General features: G+C 28.8%; 3 protein-coding genes across 10 annotated transcripts in view; 1 reads left to right on the forward strand and 2 right to left on the reverse strand.

Annotated features, from left to right (window-relative positions):
- Positions 1-14: 14 nt before the first annotated feature.
- LOC124946355 (exosome complex exonuclease RRP44-like) lies at positions 15-5132 on the reverse strand. The gene is given in 16 exon segments (XM_047486896.1): positions 15-56; positions 490-661; positions 750-1025; positions 1147-1315; positions 1532-1752; positions 1867-2110; positions 2220-2242; positions 2244-2479; positions 2560-2797; positions 2867-3151; positions 3277-3546; positions 3630-3856; positions 3940-4127; positions 4212-4369; positions 4676-4861; positions 4949-5132. Coding segments are annotated over 15 exon segments (2946 nt in total). The 5' UTR covers positions 5003-5132; the 3' UTR covers positions 15-56; position 490.
- Positions 5133-5266: 134 nt separating this feature from the next.
- On the reverse strand, positions 5267-9431 carry LOC124946359 (brahma-associated protein of 60 kDa). 5 transcript variants are annotated; one of them, XM_047486906.1, is made up of 7 exons: positions 9303-9431; positions 7922-8050; positions 7664-7839; positions 6978-7323; positions 6701-6898; positions 6277-6535; positions 5267-6189 (listed from the first exon to the last, which is right to left on the reverse strand). In XM_047486906.1, exons 2-7 carry the CDS (start codon positions 8033-8035, stop codon positions 5783-5785), a joined length of 1500 nt encoding a protein of 499 aa, XP_047342862.1. In that variant the 5' UTR covers positions 8036-8050; positions 9303-9431; the 3' UTR covers positions 5267-5782. The 5 variants fall into 5 exon arrangements, with proteins under 5 accessions (XP_047342862.1, XP_047342860.1, XP_047342863.1 ...); XM_047486904.1 differs by lacking the exon at positions 9303-9431 and adding an exon at positions 9160-9278; XM_047486907.1 differs by lacking the exon at positions 9303-9431 and adding an exon at positions 8501-8924 and having other exon boundaries at positions 6978-7308.
- The window catches only part of LOC124946364 (AP-1 complex subunit sigma-2), a 9694-nt gene continuing 2489 nt past the window's right edge, over positions 9300-16504 (forward strand). Inside the window, exons 1-5 of one of the 4 annotated variants that reach the window (XM_047486918.1) lie at positions 9300-9696; positions 10027-10205; positions 10372-10480; positions 10606-10743; positions 15244-16504. The exon at positions 15244-16504 is cut by the window's right edge and continues 2489 nt beyond it. In XM_047486918.1, the coding sequence (XP_047342874.1) occupies positions 10027-10205; positions 10372-10480; positions 10606-10743; positions 15244-15288 (471 nt within the window). In that variant the 5' untranslated portion in view covers positions 9300-9696 and the 3' untranslated portion in view covers positions 15289-16504. Of the gene's footprint in view, positions 9940-10026; positions 10206-10371; positions 10481-10605; positions 10744-13868; positions 14784-15243 lie in introns of those variants that run through there. The other 3 variants (XM_047486916.1, XM_047486915.1, XM_047486917.1) reach the window with 3 other exon arrangements.

Raw genomic sequence — 16504 nt, forward strand, 5'->3', positions numbered from 1 at the left:
ATTTCATTTTAGAATGAAATGTGAACTTGACTTTGATACTGAGCTAGCAGAGACATCTAAGGAAGATCTTTTTAATGTAAGTAGACGAAGAATCGTAGAGGCTTATCATTGATGGTGGACCATCAATATCGCGCAAACTTGACTGCACTTATTTCATTTTCATTATATTCTTTTGTTAATATATCTATTTAATTTTATAAAATTTTTTGACAAATGCTCCCCTTCCCACCGATTTTCCGTATAATATTCTACAAGTAGGTGCCCAAACTTTCATCCAATTAATTTCTCTAATTTATATATAAGCGTGGGCAATTTATTCGATTTATAATATTTATAATTGAAAAGAACGTACGTACGGACTGGAAGATTGCGAGCGAAATTAAGCAAAAGTAGGATAGTAATAGTAATGACATAACATAATGATTATTACAATTTACATATATATTTTATATAAATTATAGTTTGCAAAAAATATTATATTTTGCTCACTTTAGTTCTTCTTCCTTCTTTTATGTTTCTTTTTATTAATATTTGAGCTCTCCGTTAGAATTTTGTCACTCTTTCTTTTTTCCATTGTACCTACTACGTTTACTTTCATGGTAGAAGAAGCAGATGATTCAACGAGTTGTGTTGTTATCGGGGGAACACTGAAACCCGGAATCTGTAATTACATAGAACATTTAAATAAGGAGTAAAATTTGGTGACTAATGTAACAAATATACTTATAATCGTTATCTGTGATATTTACCTCTGGCTTTACAAGTTTGAAAATCAATTTCTCATGTTGAACGTTAGATCTGTCTAAACTTAACTGCACTACAATAAGATCAAATGTACGAAATATTATATTTCCGTATGATTGAGAATGATCCTCTCGATTATATGTAAAAGTAACAGATGCTTCTGTTTTATTTAAATAAAGTGTGCCTTCTAAACCATATTTTGGAATGAGCACTTGCAGAGCATTCTTTCGTACAAAAAGAATATATCCTTCTTCGTCTTTGACTTTCTCTCGGAAAAACAACTAAACGACACGAAATAATTAATAATAATTTTTTTTTTTGTTTTTTTTTTTTTTTTTTTTTTTTTTTTTTTTTTAATATAAATAATATACGCAAGTTACAAAAGAAATAATATGTACACACATGTATATTCAATGCAATCGATGCTCGACCAGCATACTGTGCCATCCTATTTCGATAGTTCAAATTATAACATAATGCGTGGCTTTGTTGTTTATCCAATAACTCTGAACAAGTAACATCTGCTCCAATAGATATTGCTAAGAGACGATGTACTATAATATCCGCATATCTACAAATAAATTGAATCAAATTGACGAGTTTAAATCGGATGCAACGACATACACATTATAACAGATTTGTCGAATTAAGCTGTATGTATCAAATTTGGCATATAGTTTGACCTTGGTATATAAGTTGTCATAAAAATGACAACTGAATGGAAAATATAATAAATGTATGAAAAAATTTCTATTAAAATCAATGTATTTGTTTAAATAACTATTACCTACGGATAGGCGACGTGAAATGTGTATATATTGGGGTAGCTAATCCATAATGATAGAATTCATTTTGTTGATGCATTCCGCTAATGAAATATACTGCTTGCATCAGGCATCTTGTTGTCAAAATTCTCAACATAGTATTGAAATAAGGATTGTCTTCTTTTTGCGCTTTATCTAACGATTCAGCTAATTCTTTTCCACTGTTTGTATTCATTACAAAGCCCTATTAAAATGTATACATAAAAATATATATACATATGTATATATATATATATATATATATATATATATATATATATATATATATATTTTCTTTTTTCTCTTTTTATTGTATTACCTGATTTTTTCCAGCTTTAATCAATGGTTCAAAATTTTTTTGCGGTGGTTCTGGATGCCTCCTAAGCATCGCGCATTCTGGAAATTCTGTGATAATTTTTTGTGCTACTGAAATATTTGCAAGTAACATGAATTCTTCAATCATAAAGTTTGTATCTCTCAACTTTTTAACTTGCACGTCAATCGGTTCATGAGTTTCATTATCTTCTCGCAAATAGATCTCGGGTGAAGCCAAGGTCAAAGCACTGTAAATAAATACACACACACACACACATATATATCAATGAGGCTTGAAACAAATTTCAGAGAGAGAGAGAGAGAGAGAGAGAGAGAGAGAGTAATATTTTCTCGTACCCCTTGTCCATTCGTTTTTTTTTTCAATTTTTTTGCAAAGTTATTTAAAGTTCTCAACGATTCGGCAAGTACATCATTTTGATTAACGTCATCGATTTTTATTTGAGCTTCTTCATAGGTCATGGCACGACGCGAACAAATCACGGACTTACAAAACCTAGTACTTATGATATTTGCATAGGAATCCATCTCCCATATACAAGAGAAAGTCAATCTATCTTCGTTTTCTCTTAGAGAGCATAAATTGTTACTTAATAGTTCTATAAATAATGCAATATATTTTGTTATAATAATAGATATTTATTAAAAGATTGTATAAAGTAAATAACACATTTCCTACCTGGTATCATAGAGATCCTTTTATCAACAAGATATACCGTAGTACCTCTTAAAGCAGCTTCCTTATCCAGAGCTGTTCCAGGCTTAATAAAATAAGATACATCCGCAATATGAACGCCAACTTCATAATTACCATTTGATAATAATCTACAATGTAAAGCATCATCAATGTCAGTACACCCTGGTGGATCTACGGAACAAATATCCAAATGCCTAAAATCTTCCCTTTCTGCGATAACCTAAATATCATGGAAATCTGTTAATAAATCGCAAAGGAACGTTATTATTTTAAAACCAAATATATTTACATTTTCTGGTATAGTCCATGGCATTTTTGGAAGGAAGCTGAGTACTACATCAGAAAATCGGCTGTGAGGAACGTCGTACTCTAAAAGCAACACTTCATTTTCCGTTTCTTTATCGCCAATGTTACCTAAAGCTCGTACAAAATGACCCAATGGATATCTCGAATTTCTTGGCCATGAATCTATGGCAACTATAATTCTTTGTTTGCTTAACAATTCGGATTGTCTAGTTTCTATTCTAACTTTGGGAATTCTTCTCTCAGCAGGTACAAAAAGATGTTTTACATTCTGAAAAATGTAACAGAAGATAAATTAAAATTGCAACGATTATATATGCATGTGTGTGTGTGTGTGTGTGTGTGTGTGTGTGTGTGTGTGTGTGTGTGTGTGTATATATATATACATATATTTACCCCCTGAATAATACTCGGCTGTAAGATACCGCAATATTGCCTCCATTTTCTTCTAATGATACCCACTATTTTCCCTGTTGGAGTTCTTTCAGTTTCTTTCACAATACATGGATCATTTAATTCTTTTTCATCGTCTAATATATCCGTCTCGTCTTCATCTTGCAATACAATGTCACTGGGAGTTGACCATTGATCTTCTGGAAGAAGTTCTATCGCAACTATGTCACCGTCAATAGCTCTGTTAAGACCCATTCTACCTTGCACCAATATCTAATACGATCCAAAAAGGTAATAACGATTATTAATAACTTAAATATGTATTTGTATAATATTAGTTAATTAAAATTTCTTACCAATTTTTCTATCCCATCCACATTAACGCTTCCTTCGAGAAAATTTTCTTTGGATACTGAAAATGTCCCTTGGAAAAATTTTCCATTTTTAATACCATAATGCAATTCCGAGGGCGATAAATGACATGGAAAGAATTCCTGTCCTTCTGTTTCGAATATAAAATTCTTCTTGGATAATTTATCTAATAAGAAACTTGAGTTTTCCAATGATCTAACGTATTCTTCCACTGCATAAATTATGTTATCATTTTTCAATATTATTTATTACCTTTTTCGCATTTCAATATAAAGTACATTATATGTAACTTACTTGAAAAGACAGGAATGTTTTCTTGCGCAGCTTTCTTTTTATTTTCCAGATCATCTGTTAATAAGACAATAAGAATTTTTTGGCCGTCGACATTTAAATGCTTATTATACCAATTTGTTGCAACACGTATGGCTCTATCGTTGCGATCATTTATGTTTTCACCGGGTACTCTTTCCACATAAGTTTCTCTTAAAAAGATAATGAATTAATTGTTAATTAATTATGATACAATCGCAATGTAAACTTTTTATCTTCAATACAACCTGACCTACTTGTGATGTTCGTTTACGAAAATGTAAAATCTTCTTCTAACATCGGCAATGATTTCTTTTAATCTTTTATAAACACTTGGGCTTTTATGTCGTACTTCTTCCAAAACAGTTTGTAAAATAATGACATTGTAAAAGACATTTTCTGACAATATATCAATCTATAAAAATATATATTTAATAATATTATAAAACTATATCGATATTATAAGATTGTAGATTGTAAAATTGTAAGATTCGTGATAAAGGTTGGTCATCCCTCGAATGATCTTGACCAAGATCATTCCAATCCGAGTGCTTCTTTTGCCTTTCCCGGGAAACTACTTTAAAACGCTATCCATCCCCTTAGGCCAACCTTTCCACGAATGTTTACTATTAAAAATGATCTGCTGCTCGTGGCCACCACGAGCGATATTAATATCGCAAAATAATACGAAATAAATTCGAGTAGCTATGAACGGACTTACTTGATCTAAAATGATATTGGTGTCCAACAACAAATAGTACGATAATGAAAACAATGCACTTTTTGCACTGGAATCTTCGTCATCTAGAATGCATTCCCGGTTCTTCTGTTTGCAATGATTTGAATTCTGTTTGCAAAGCTTTGAGCCACACCAAATATCATCCCGCAAGTAATGTTCCCTAACAGTCTATGAATAATAAAAAGAATAAAATTTATGAAGTCACGTGAAGAAGTATAAATACATTGGTAATATTCCTTTAAATATTAGTTATACCTTATAAATATTTCCACCTTTAGTCTTCCTAAAAAAGACCTTTGTCGCCAACATTTTTCTATGTTGAATATTTTATTAATGCATAATTGATTCCTTTTATAAAAAGAAAATAAAGTTTAATTTCGACAAGCTTTTTTGCCTAGGTTACAAAGCTATATATACGTGTGTGCGTGTGTGCACACATATGCATATATATATATATATATATATATATATATGTATATATGCTGGTTACGTTGGCGTACAGAAGGTGTCGCCACTTTTTTACCCATGCGCATCAAAAACGATATGTTACCAACAAGAAGAAAGCAAACGTAATAGTGTAAACTCAAGAAATTCAATTCGAGAATCTTTAATATAATAAATATATACATATGTATTAAAACAAGATACATATATATATATATATATATATTGCACTTGTATCAATATCTTTATTCATTGTTACGCGTAAGGTTTACTAATAATAATAATTGCAGCAAATATGGAATATAATGCAAGATTTCATAGTTCACTTTAAAAATGTTTCATTTCAGTAATATTTCAGATATGTACTTGTGTGAATAAGTCTCTCTTCCTTATACATGTGTGTGTGTGTGTGTGTGTATACTTTGTAAACAAGTCAAGCCCAGTTGTGGGTGTATGATATGATCCAAATCTTCAAGAAAGAGGGGGGGGGAGAGAGAGAGAGAGAGAGAGAGAGAGAGAGACCATTTGTAGTTTACATATAATATTACAAAAACTCAAATATTATAATCACTGCAACAAAATATCATGGAGAAAATATTTTATACAACATTTCATCGCATATTAGTAGACAATTTTTTAATAACTTTATGAATTTCGTATGCCAAGAGCTTGTTCTAACTCAGCTCGTTTTTGTTGGACTTTAGTATAAAAGTAACGGCAGACAGCTTCTTGTGCCCAAGGTTGATAATAAAATTCAGCTCTGCGTTCTTCCTCTGGATTTCCAACGACATCCGTCATTGTTTTTAAGTCTCTCGTTTGTGATATAATCCATTTGTTAATAAATTGTTGAGGATCTTTCGCAAAGCTTAAGAAAAATTCACGATTCGTTTTTAATTGATTAATTGTTTCAACGGTTTCGTGTATCTTGTTGTCTAGACTTTGTATTTCCTGTTGACTTGCAGTTGATAATAGAAAATTATTCATTTGCGTTTTCAATGTATCATCGACCTCGACTTCTATATCATAACATGCAGTTTGCTTTGTTTCTGTGCCTATATCAAAATTAATAGATAGAATTAGAAAGTATACAATTTATGCATATGGATTCGTCAATGAACTATGCGTTTAACTGCACATACCCTCTACGCTAATGACATGATTAATCACAATTGGATCGGGTGGGTGCAATAATGGATTTAATCTTTGCGGTATTTCAGCAAATTTCATTCTGGGACAGGCAAAGATTTGTTCCAAATATTTGTCACAATTTATAAATTCACGTTCATGACTGTCTTGAAGTTTATGAGTTTTTATATACTGCCAAAGTGCTGAAATAATAACAGGTCGAGTTTGTGTATGTACACCTAACAATCGTGCAAGTCGTGAATCTAATTTGAACTGCAACAAATAATTAAAAAAGTTCACATTATAATATAAGCATTGTAACAGTTAAAATATTTATTCGAATGACTTATATACACATGTACATATATATAGGTGTGTGTATATATATGTATATGTATATGTATATGTATATGAAAGAAAAACAAAAATATTTAATACCTGCAAAGGCTGATAATCGAGAAGTAAAAGAATGGTACAACGAACATTTTTGTCTCCTGGTCTTTTTACTTGAAATCCATCAGTTTCTTGTGTAGTTAATGTACGATGCCATTCAACTAAGTGATTATCTGGTCCATACAAATCTTTATCTAATTCAATAACTAGGCTTTTAAAAAAGGACGAAAATTTTCTTTTCACCTGTTGCGATGTTACATATAAGAAAAATATTATCACTAAGGTGAATAAAAGATCAATAATGTAAAAGAATTGTTAGTACCTTATTAGGATCATTTTTAGTATCATCTAATAATCTGCCTTCAACTCTTAGTTCCCAAGAAGCAACCGAACCCTCCTCTCCCTCTGCTGCTTCTTTGGCTGGATAAAATGTATTGGAAATAAAAATACGTAACTTTCGTTTCTGTTTCATTGGACGTTTCAAGGCTTCTTGTATGTCAAGACGTTTACGCATTATAGTTGCATCTAACTTCCTTTCAAACGCAAGCAAATCCATATAAGCCTGGGATTCTGGCACCAAATCTCGTACTTTTTGAGGTAATATCTTGTCAGCAAGTTTCTTTTTCTTCTTGGATGTGGAATGTGAAAAGTCACTGTTCCAAAAATACCTATATAAGTTTTTGTAAAAATTACAGATTCAAGGATCAATGTGTGTACAAATTTGTTGGCAGCATGAGGATGACATGTATGGTTCCTGATAAAAGTGATATAAATTAAGTAATGAGTGAATATATGTGTATATACATACATATGTGTGTGTGTGTGTGTGTGTGTGTGTGTGTATCTCGTACGCACAGACGTACCCGCACACTCACAGTTATATGAAAGTAAAGTTTGTAGAAAATATATCTGTGTAGGATGTGATAATTGCAGAAAGAGATAGCTGTATTTATTTTCTTATGAAAATAAATGAGAGAGTATATATTAAAAACGATAGGCATTACATACGGTTTTTGCTGTGACAAAGGTATTCTTTGATCAGCACTCCTTTTACCAACAGGAGGCGTTGGCATTGGACCTTGACGCATATTGGTATACGGCTGATTAGGTCTCATTATTCCTCCTGGTCCTGGCGCAGCATTACTCATTTGTGGCGGAGGTGTAAATCCAGATCTTTGTTGCATCTATATCAAAATTTACGATAGAATCTATCTATATGTTACTTTATAACATAAAATAAGATATAGATTAATAATTTAAACTTACTGGAAAATTTGGTCCTGAATATTGGCGCAAATTTGGTGGTACAGACGAAGGAGGATATCGTTGTGGAGGAGGACCATTGTTTCCTGTATTTGGGACAGGAAATCTTTGCGCCATATTTTTTTATCTATTCTGTATTCAAAATAAAATATATTTAAGTACTTTTATTGAATTAATTATACCATCGTGAGTCTTATACCGTTAGTACACCATAAATCATATAAATCAAAGTAAACGCTTTTGAACTGTTTTTTATACATGCATGTTTCTTTGAAATATTAAATCTATAAACGAAAAGAAAATACTTAATGATTTCTATTGCCGTGAATAAATATAGATTACAAACATAACCTGGATTTAATTTTAATACTTTTTTAGATTAAATGTAATGAACTACTGGGAACACAAGTTATTTAAATTCTTTGATTTAATAATTTTGAAAGATGTTACATTAAAACTTTACAAATAGATGCAAACAATAATCAAATCACAAGAATATGTCAAAAGAGTGATACTAACAGACACTTGAAAAAAATCTCCATATTAAAACATTATAGATAAAAATATGTATATTATACATACATATAAATATATATGTCTCTCTCTCTCTCTCTCTCCCTCCCAATGTGTGCGTGTGTGTGTGTGTGTGTGTGTGTGTATTTCAAATTTCTTATATGTATCGATATCAGTTTAAACAATTTAAAAGAAAATAAAATAAAAGAGCACAAACTCAGTTATAAGCAATAAGAAATAGTAGAGACTTCATAAAGCTAATAGGAAACTTCCATATTAAATTCTGATATGTTCCGAGACATTGCTTTTGTCGCCACCTAGCTAGTATCCCATATTAATTTTATCTACGACCGAATCAAATATTCAATGTAAAACTTATTTCGTTATATCTATTTGTTGTTAAATATTTTTGAAAGGTTCTAATCGCACCGCCATGTTTATTTAATTCAACTAGACTCGAGACTAAGCCCTGTGTATACATGACTATTTTATATTCGGACCATCAGGTGACGCGGAGGTAACTTTAAAGCACAGACAAGACTCAATTTGATTCCATTATTTGACGTATGAAAAAAAAAAAAAAAACAACCTATATATGTACTTTTTAAACCGTTTAAGCGGACATATATATATATATATATATATATATAAAGATCTTCAAACGATTAGACGGACTAGATTATCAGAAAATTATTCTTTCGAAATTAAACAATTTTGCGGGTAATTACCGTTTACATCGGAGGCAGATGAAAGACAATTCGTGTTTTAAATTCATGCTTTATGGTAAAATTATAGAGGTCTTTCTATTCTTAAGAATTTCAACGATGCATCACTGCGCCACCTAACTTTACATCCATAGTTATGTACTTACTTAAAATACAGTGGATTCCAATTTCGAACGTATCATATCTTTGTACCTACGTATTGTCCCTATAAAATGTTCCAATCGTTAAGTTCTCAAACTATAATTTATGTTCATTTTTCATTTTCTACAATTTCGACATTTTTATCATATAAACTTTCATAGATATAAACTAACGTTACGAATGTTTTGAAACGATAACATTACTACGAGGTATTATTTTCTTTTCGATAAAAACTGACACAAATGAACGCTTACAGAGCGATCAAATAGAAAAGCATATCGCGGCAATAACAAAACGTAATTTCCGTTAACAAGTTGAAAAATAACGTAGACATCTTTTGTGCCGTAACTCGTGTCAATAGATCTCGTAATGTACGCGGACGTAACCATAAGATAAACGGTAGAGTTCCTTTTAGTGACAAAGTGTTCAGTCATCTTTTTCTATTATACAGTAATATCATTGATAATAAACGGCGAATAGCAATCCAAATTAAAGTTGTCTTTCGTTGTTTTCCTTTTTTTTTTTTTTTCTTCCTCCCCCCCCCGCACCCCCCCTCATATTTTTATAATATTTTTATAATATCGTGCTTTTGTGACTTTTCACTTTGAAAAATACGGCGCACGACACATTTTGCACAAAATGGTGTGTTGATCTAATCGTAAATGTATAAATAGGTTCCTTTGAAAAAGAATGTTACTTTTATACATGATACTGTTTTTATATTTGCAGATGCAATTTATGTTATTGTTCAGTCGTCAAGGGAAGTTGCGCTTGCAAAAGTGGTATGTTGCACATCCAGATAAATTGAAGAAGAAGATCACGAGAGAATTAATTACTACAATACTTGCGAGAAAACCAAAAATGTCAAGCTTTTTAGAATGGAAAGACGTTAAAGTCGTTTATAAAAGGTGTCTGTCATTTATTATGACTTTTTATTTGACTTGGCCATTTATTTTTAGGATGTTGTGACATTTCGAAAACAAGGAAAAAGAATAATAATAATAATAATAATAATAATAATAATAATAATAATAATATAATAATAATAATAATAATAATTGTATTTTATTTTAGATACGCGAGTTTGTATTTCTGTTGCGCTATAGAGCAGAACGACAATGAATTGCTTACCCTTGAAATTATACACCGTTACGTCGAGTTATTGGATAAATACTTTGGCAGTGTAAGTATAAATCATTGTATTTGTTTTTTCTTCCTTTATCTTCTTTTCTTTTTTTTTCTCTCTTTTTGTTTTACATAAAGATCCAAACATAGATCTATTTATATCTCTATATATATTTTGTTTAGGTATGCGAGTTGGATATAATCTTTAATTATGAAAAAGCATATTTTATATTGGACGAATTACTAGTTGGCGGTGAGATACAGGAAACAAGCAAGAAGAATGTGTTGAAAGCCATTGCAGCTCAGGATTTACTACAGGAGGTTAGTTATGGAGATGTACCCATTGAATTGTAACGTTTCTTCTTTGACACTATGTTCGTGTGTCTGTTCCTTCCTAAATATTATACATTGATCATTTAAACGTGTATTATATCTAGAAATTTGTTAAAAGTTTAGTCAGCTAGATTTATTATTAGTTTCAATCAAGCGTGCATAATAAATTTTACCATTACTACTATTGCACTTTTAAATGATCCATGAATATTATTCTTATTGTCGGTAGTTATTGTGTAATGTCTCTAACAGGAGTAATATGCATTTTTTAAATGATAGAAAAAGAAAAAGAGAGAAAAGGTTTCCATAAGAAATATTACTAAATGTTTGATGCAAATTATGTGGTTTGCATGTTTATTGTCTTTTTATATATACATATATATATATATACACACACACACATGTATATATATATATATATATATATTTTTGATATAACACTTTTAGACATGCGACAACTATATATTTTCAATATCCATTCCATTTGATATTATACCGCATTATTTGAATTTCTTCAAATAATTTTATAATAATTATAGTATAAAATAATAGTGAGATTTTTGATATGCACCGGACAGCTACAAGTTCAAATAATATTTAGGAGCATACATATTTTCTAACATCTTTTGTTACGTCATTATAAATGACAATCAATTTTCTTACTTTGACTTCATTCGTTGTGGTAATATTTAAAAATATTTTTCGTGCATATCTATGCTTTTGAAATTTATATCTTGTTTTGTGCGAATAATTAATTGTTCATTCAACAAGCACAAAAGATGGATTAATTAGCATTTTGGTTAATTTGCAGTTTCAGTACAAATAAGTCAGTAAAAGTTTATATTTATGGGTTAAATTTTTAATTTAATATATTCATCATAGAATTTTATTTTAGATTTTATGGTTTTTAATCGACATTTTTATTATTATTATTATTATTATTATTATTATTATTATTATTATTATTATTATTGTTATTATTATTATTATTATTATTATTATTTTTATTATTATTATTATTATTATTATTATTATTATTATTATTATTATTATTATCATCATTATTACTATTATTATTATTATTATTTTGTTGTTTTTCTTTTTCTAGTAATTGGTATAGAATACTTCTTTATTTTTATTAATCAGAAATTTCTTATGAGACGATAATATCTTTTGCATTGTCTGCCTATGTATGTACGCTTTATTTCCTTGTAATTTATGTTATCGGTTTAAATGGAAGGATATTTAGAGTATTATATTAAATTCCTCATCCTATTTTATATATTAATAATAATATAGAAATATATTTTAAGAATATTAAGTGGATGAGAAGTTAGTTGATGATTGAGTAAAATATTGAGCATTAAATATTTTAACAGCTAATCCTGCGTGCATAGATTGCTTAATGTGTTTGTTAATTTATTATTTTTAAGTGGGCTTATAGCGTGATATATAATTATTTATGACAATATTATATGTATATTATGTATGCGGTAGCATCTCCATGGTAGGAAAATCTTTGCTGCATGATGATTTTTTTTAAATATGGTTTTTATCTATAAAAGATTCTCAACGAGTCAGTTATGATACGCCAAGATCAATGAGAGACGATCTGTTGTTAACATAAACTAATTATTTAATGGTAACCTACACGCAGAAACTATGTTTATAATTTATATTTAATGTGCCATGTAAATGATGTATATATTTAATGAGATATAATGAAGCATATATTAAAGGTGATATATAATAATGATAGAAATAGTAAGGAAAATTGCATAATATACAGTGTATTGTATCTAGTCAATTTGATCCAGTACGATTTAAAAAACATACTTTTGTATTAGCATCATATATAGACCGCTAATTTATTTCATGTAATAGGCAATTGAATGTTATTAGAATGTTAAAAAAAGAAATTTTTTTTTTTTTTTTTTTTTTTTTTTTTTTTTCCCCCTTCTTTTCTCTAGTTTGCTTCATAATATTTGATAACATTGTATTTTACTTTTGTTGCAATGATAAATTTGACATAATATTTGATATTATTATTTCATTCTCATACTCGAAGTGACGATTGTTAACAAGGATAAGCATGCTTCCTTTGTTATATAACAATATACATTACAGTATTGCCATAATATTAAGGATGATCCTTGTATATTGCTATAGTAGCTTTTATCGATTTTTTGCGATATATAATATTTTCTAATAATTATTATTTCATGTTAATAACAGAAGTCTTTAAGAAAAAAAAATTATGTCCTGTTATATAACATAGATTATGGCAGTATTGTGACAAATATGAAAATTATTGCTATGGATATGCTGCTAGTTGTACATATTTTGTTGACAATATGTATTATGAAAATTTTAATAAACAATGAATTTTTCTTGTTCTTACAGTTTAGTATCTATGAATTCTTATTCTATACTAATAATAAATTAATTCATTTTTATATGAGATAATAGAAATTATGTTAGCAACTATTTACAAATCATTCATAAACTCTTTACCTTTTCCAATGAAAATGTTTTATTCGCTATTAGCTTTCATTTGCTTGTAACTTTATATGATGCTAATGCCATAATCATTATTTTAAAATACAGTAAGCATTTATTTTAAAAGTATAGAAGGGTACTCTGTATTATTATCATTATAAATTAACATTCCTAATAACGATATTATATGAAGAGTTTTTGTGTACCCTTTTGATTAATTGATACTCTTGAAGACTGTTAACATTAATTGATAATATAATTATTGTATAAAGATGAATACACATTCTGGCACTAGTATAAATGTAAACATTGTAAGTGCATTATAAATAGAATACATATGTTAAGAGAAAAAATATAACAAAGAATTATTGAGGTAATAGAAAAAAAAAAAAAAAAAAAAAAAAGGAACATTTATTTTGGTTGTAATATCAGGATTGATTTGAAATAATCTTCCACTATTGTATTGAAAATATCGAACGTGTGTTGGATATTTATATATTTATATTGAGAAAAAATATTTTTTATAATGTTGTACAAGTGAAATTAAAAAGTGTTAAAATATTAATTGACATTAGAATACGCGAGACTAGTTAGCGTTTGTTTGTTTGTGGAAGGATGAAGCTGTGGAAGGTGCTCTGCGGGAGATAGGGCTTTTATAGGTGCTGCATTCTTATATATTCTACGTGCCCGAAATGAACAACCCAGATGAACAACTACATCGAAAAGCTCATCTTGAGAACATTGTCATCGTGTGCATCATCATGTGTGTCAACTTTATCTCATAAGAGATTTTTAACATACATTAATTTCTTATTCACTATTCAGCTCTCTTCTTCAAATTTTAAAAAGTAATGTCATATTTTTGTACGAATAGATCGTGCAGTATGAAAATTGGAAAGTGGTACAAAGTAATATATGTCGGAACATAACAATTTTATATTCTATAATGAGAATTTTTCACTTGTATTATCTCATAGTTATCGAGTAGATTTTAATGATCTATAACTGTGGCAATAATATCTCATACGTATTTATAAGAACATAAGGAATTTTCGAACAGTATCTGTATTCATGTACTTTATATGTATGTCAGGGGGAACTGTTTATTAATTTTGATGGTATATCTATAGAAGAAGAACGAAAGAAAAGGAAGAATGTGTGTGTGCGTGAGTGTATATATATATATATATATATATATATATATGTATGTATATGTATATGTATATGATATGTATATGTATATGTATATGATATGTATATGTATATGTATATGGATATACATTATCAATGTTAAATAAGTGCAATTTGAAATCATCTTTATATGTATATGAGCATAAACGTATAGTATAAGCAATAACATCAACTTTCAATGTGAAACTAGAACATCGAATGTATTTGTAATAAACCCATTATTAATGTATTAACGTTAAGTAATGTTTAGACAAATCGCGTTTCACCATTTTTACGAATTGTGATTTGGAAATTTTTTCGAATGTTTAAGTAAAAAATAAAAAAGTATATTCAGTATATATTTTAACATTTGTGTTCTCAGTCCAATGGTGGTTTGTTGTGTATAGACTTTTGTTTATTAACAAAATTAATAATAATGTATGTGAGATGCCCTATAGCATGCTAGAAAGAAAAAAAGAAAAAAAAAAAAAAAGAGATGTCAAATAAAGCTTAAAAATCTAGATGCTGTATATAAATGTGCACTATGTGCAATTTTATTGATAAAAATAATACAAATAATTACTCGATTATATGAAAAGGGTTCAGTTCATCATTTGAAGCTGCATCAAGAAGATAACTTAAGTCAAAGTAGGTACGTGCTTGCTTACTCATATATATATATATATATATTCTGTGATTATTGTATTATATAAATTTTATAATAGAAAGCAGCATCAAAGTAATTGATCCCTATTCATATATAACATAAAAGTATTCCGAATGTTTTTCTAAAACTAATTCACATTGCATATGTTTCAGGAGGAAACCCCTCAAGGATTTTTCGAAGATCACGGATTGGGATAATATTTTTATCAAGAGTTCTATTTTCTTTCCAATTGGCAAGACATTCTATGGGAATGGTTCTATCATTCCAGGACATTGATTGCATCATTGTATGTGTAAGCTACTACTTTACTTAAACTATTAAGAATCAGTAACGCAAAAAAAATCTCCTAAGAATCAGTAAATGTTATTTTCATTATATACAATATTAAAATTATTAACAATTTTAATAAGAGATATGTTATTCTACTATCGAAAATTATTCAAAGATTTAATTAAGTTAAAGATTAGCGTAATAAATGTATTACGCCAAGTCACCGGTCAGTATTTCTAAATTAGATACACAGTCGTTTTGCAATTAGCAATGTTACATATCAAGTAAACGAAGGAAGACTTTGGAATGAATTATTTTACTTATATTACTTCATAATCATAATTTTTCAAGTTGTATACATTTTATTTTCATACCGACCTAATGACTGATGCATCATTCGTAAAATGTACTTACAAATAATTATTATTATTATATTGTTTATACAAGTAATTAATGATTGCATTTAGATAGACTGCTCTGTTGGACCTTGGGTGCATAATTATATTTAGTTAACCCGTGTAAACGTGTATATAAATATAGTATGAAAGTTATATAGATTTTTTTTTACTCGACAATTTAGCATTATACTGTTGATGATCGCATAGACGAATTTATATTTAAGGAAGGCTATTGTTATCGAATACATAGTAAATTACAATTATATTTTCAGATATTTGTTAATTATGCATTTCAATATATACTCCAACTAGGTTTATCACGTTTGATCATTATATCATGTTATAATTTTCTCTTTGAAAATATAATATTCTCCCTAATTTATCTAACAAAAAGAAAGAAAAATAATATTTGACTATTTAACATATTTATACTACTTATCTATAAGGGGCACATCAAAAGTATATGAGTATTAAAGATTGCTTCAAATTAAAATGTTTATAGGATATAGGTGACTCCTGTTATACGAATTCTTTCATTTTACGAAATTTCGTTGAATTATCTTTCGCATATGTACATATGTGTGTGTGCGCGCGCGTATATATATATATATATATATATATATGTACATACATATGTGTGTGTGTGTGTGTGTGTGTGTGCGCGCGCGCGCGCGTGTGCGCGTGTATATATATAATATCTAAACAAATCCATATTTTATTTGAAGTTATTATTAATATTATCAAT

This window comes from Vespa velutina, chromosome 2, assembly GCF_912470025.1.
Source record: "Vespa velutina chromosome 2, iVesVel2.1, whole genome shotgun sequence".
NCBI classification, from domain to species: domain Eukaryota; kingdom Metazoa; phylum Arthropoda; class Insecta; order Hymenoptera; family Vespidae; genus Vespa; species Vespa velutina.

Excerpts from the sequence above, each read along its gene's own strand:
- LOC124946359 (XM_047486906.1), bottom strand. The coding sequence starts at position 8,035 with ATGGCGCAAAGATTTCCTGTCCCAAATACAGGAAACAATGGTCCTCCT. Across the intron at positions 6,536-6,700 it reads TCGATTATCAGCCTTTGCAG|TTCAAATTAGATTCACGACT; the intron begins GTATTAAATATT and ends TATTTGTTGCAG. Across the intron at positions 6,190-6,276 it reads TCATGTCATTAGCGTAGAGG|GCACAGAAACAAAGCAAACT; the intron begins GTATGTGCAGTT and ends ATTTTGATATAG.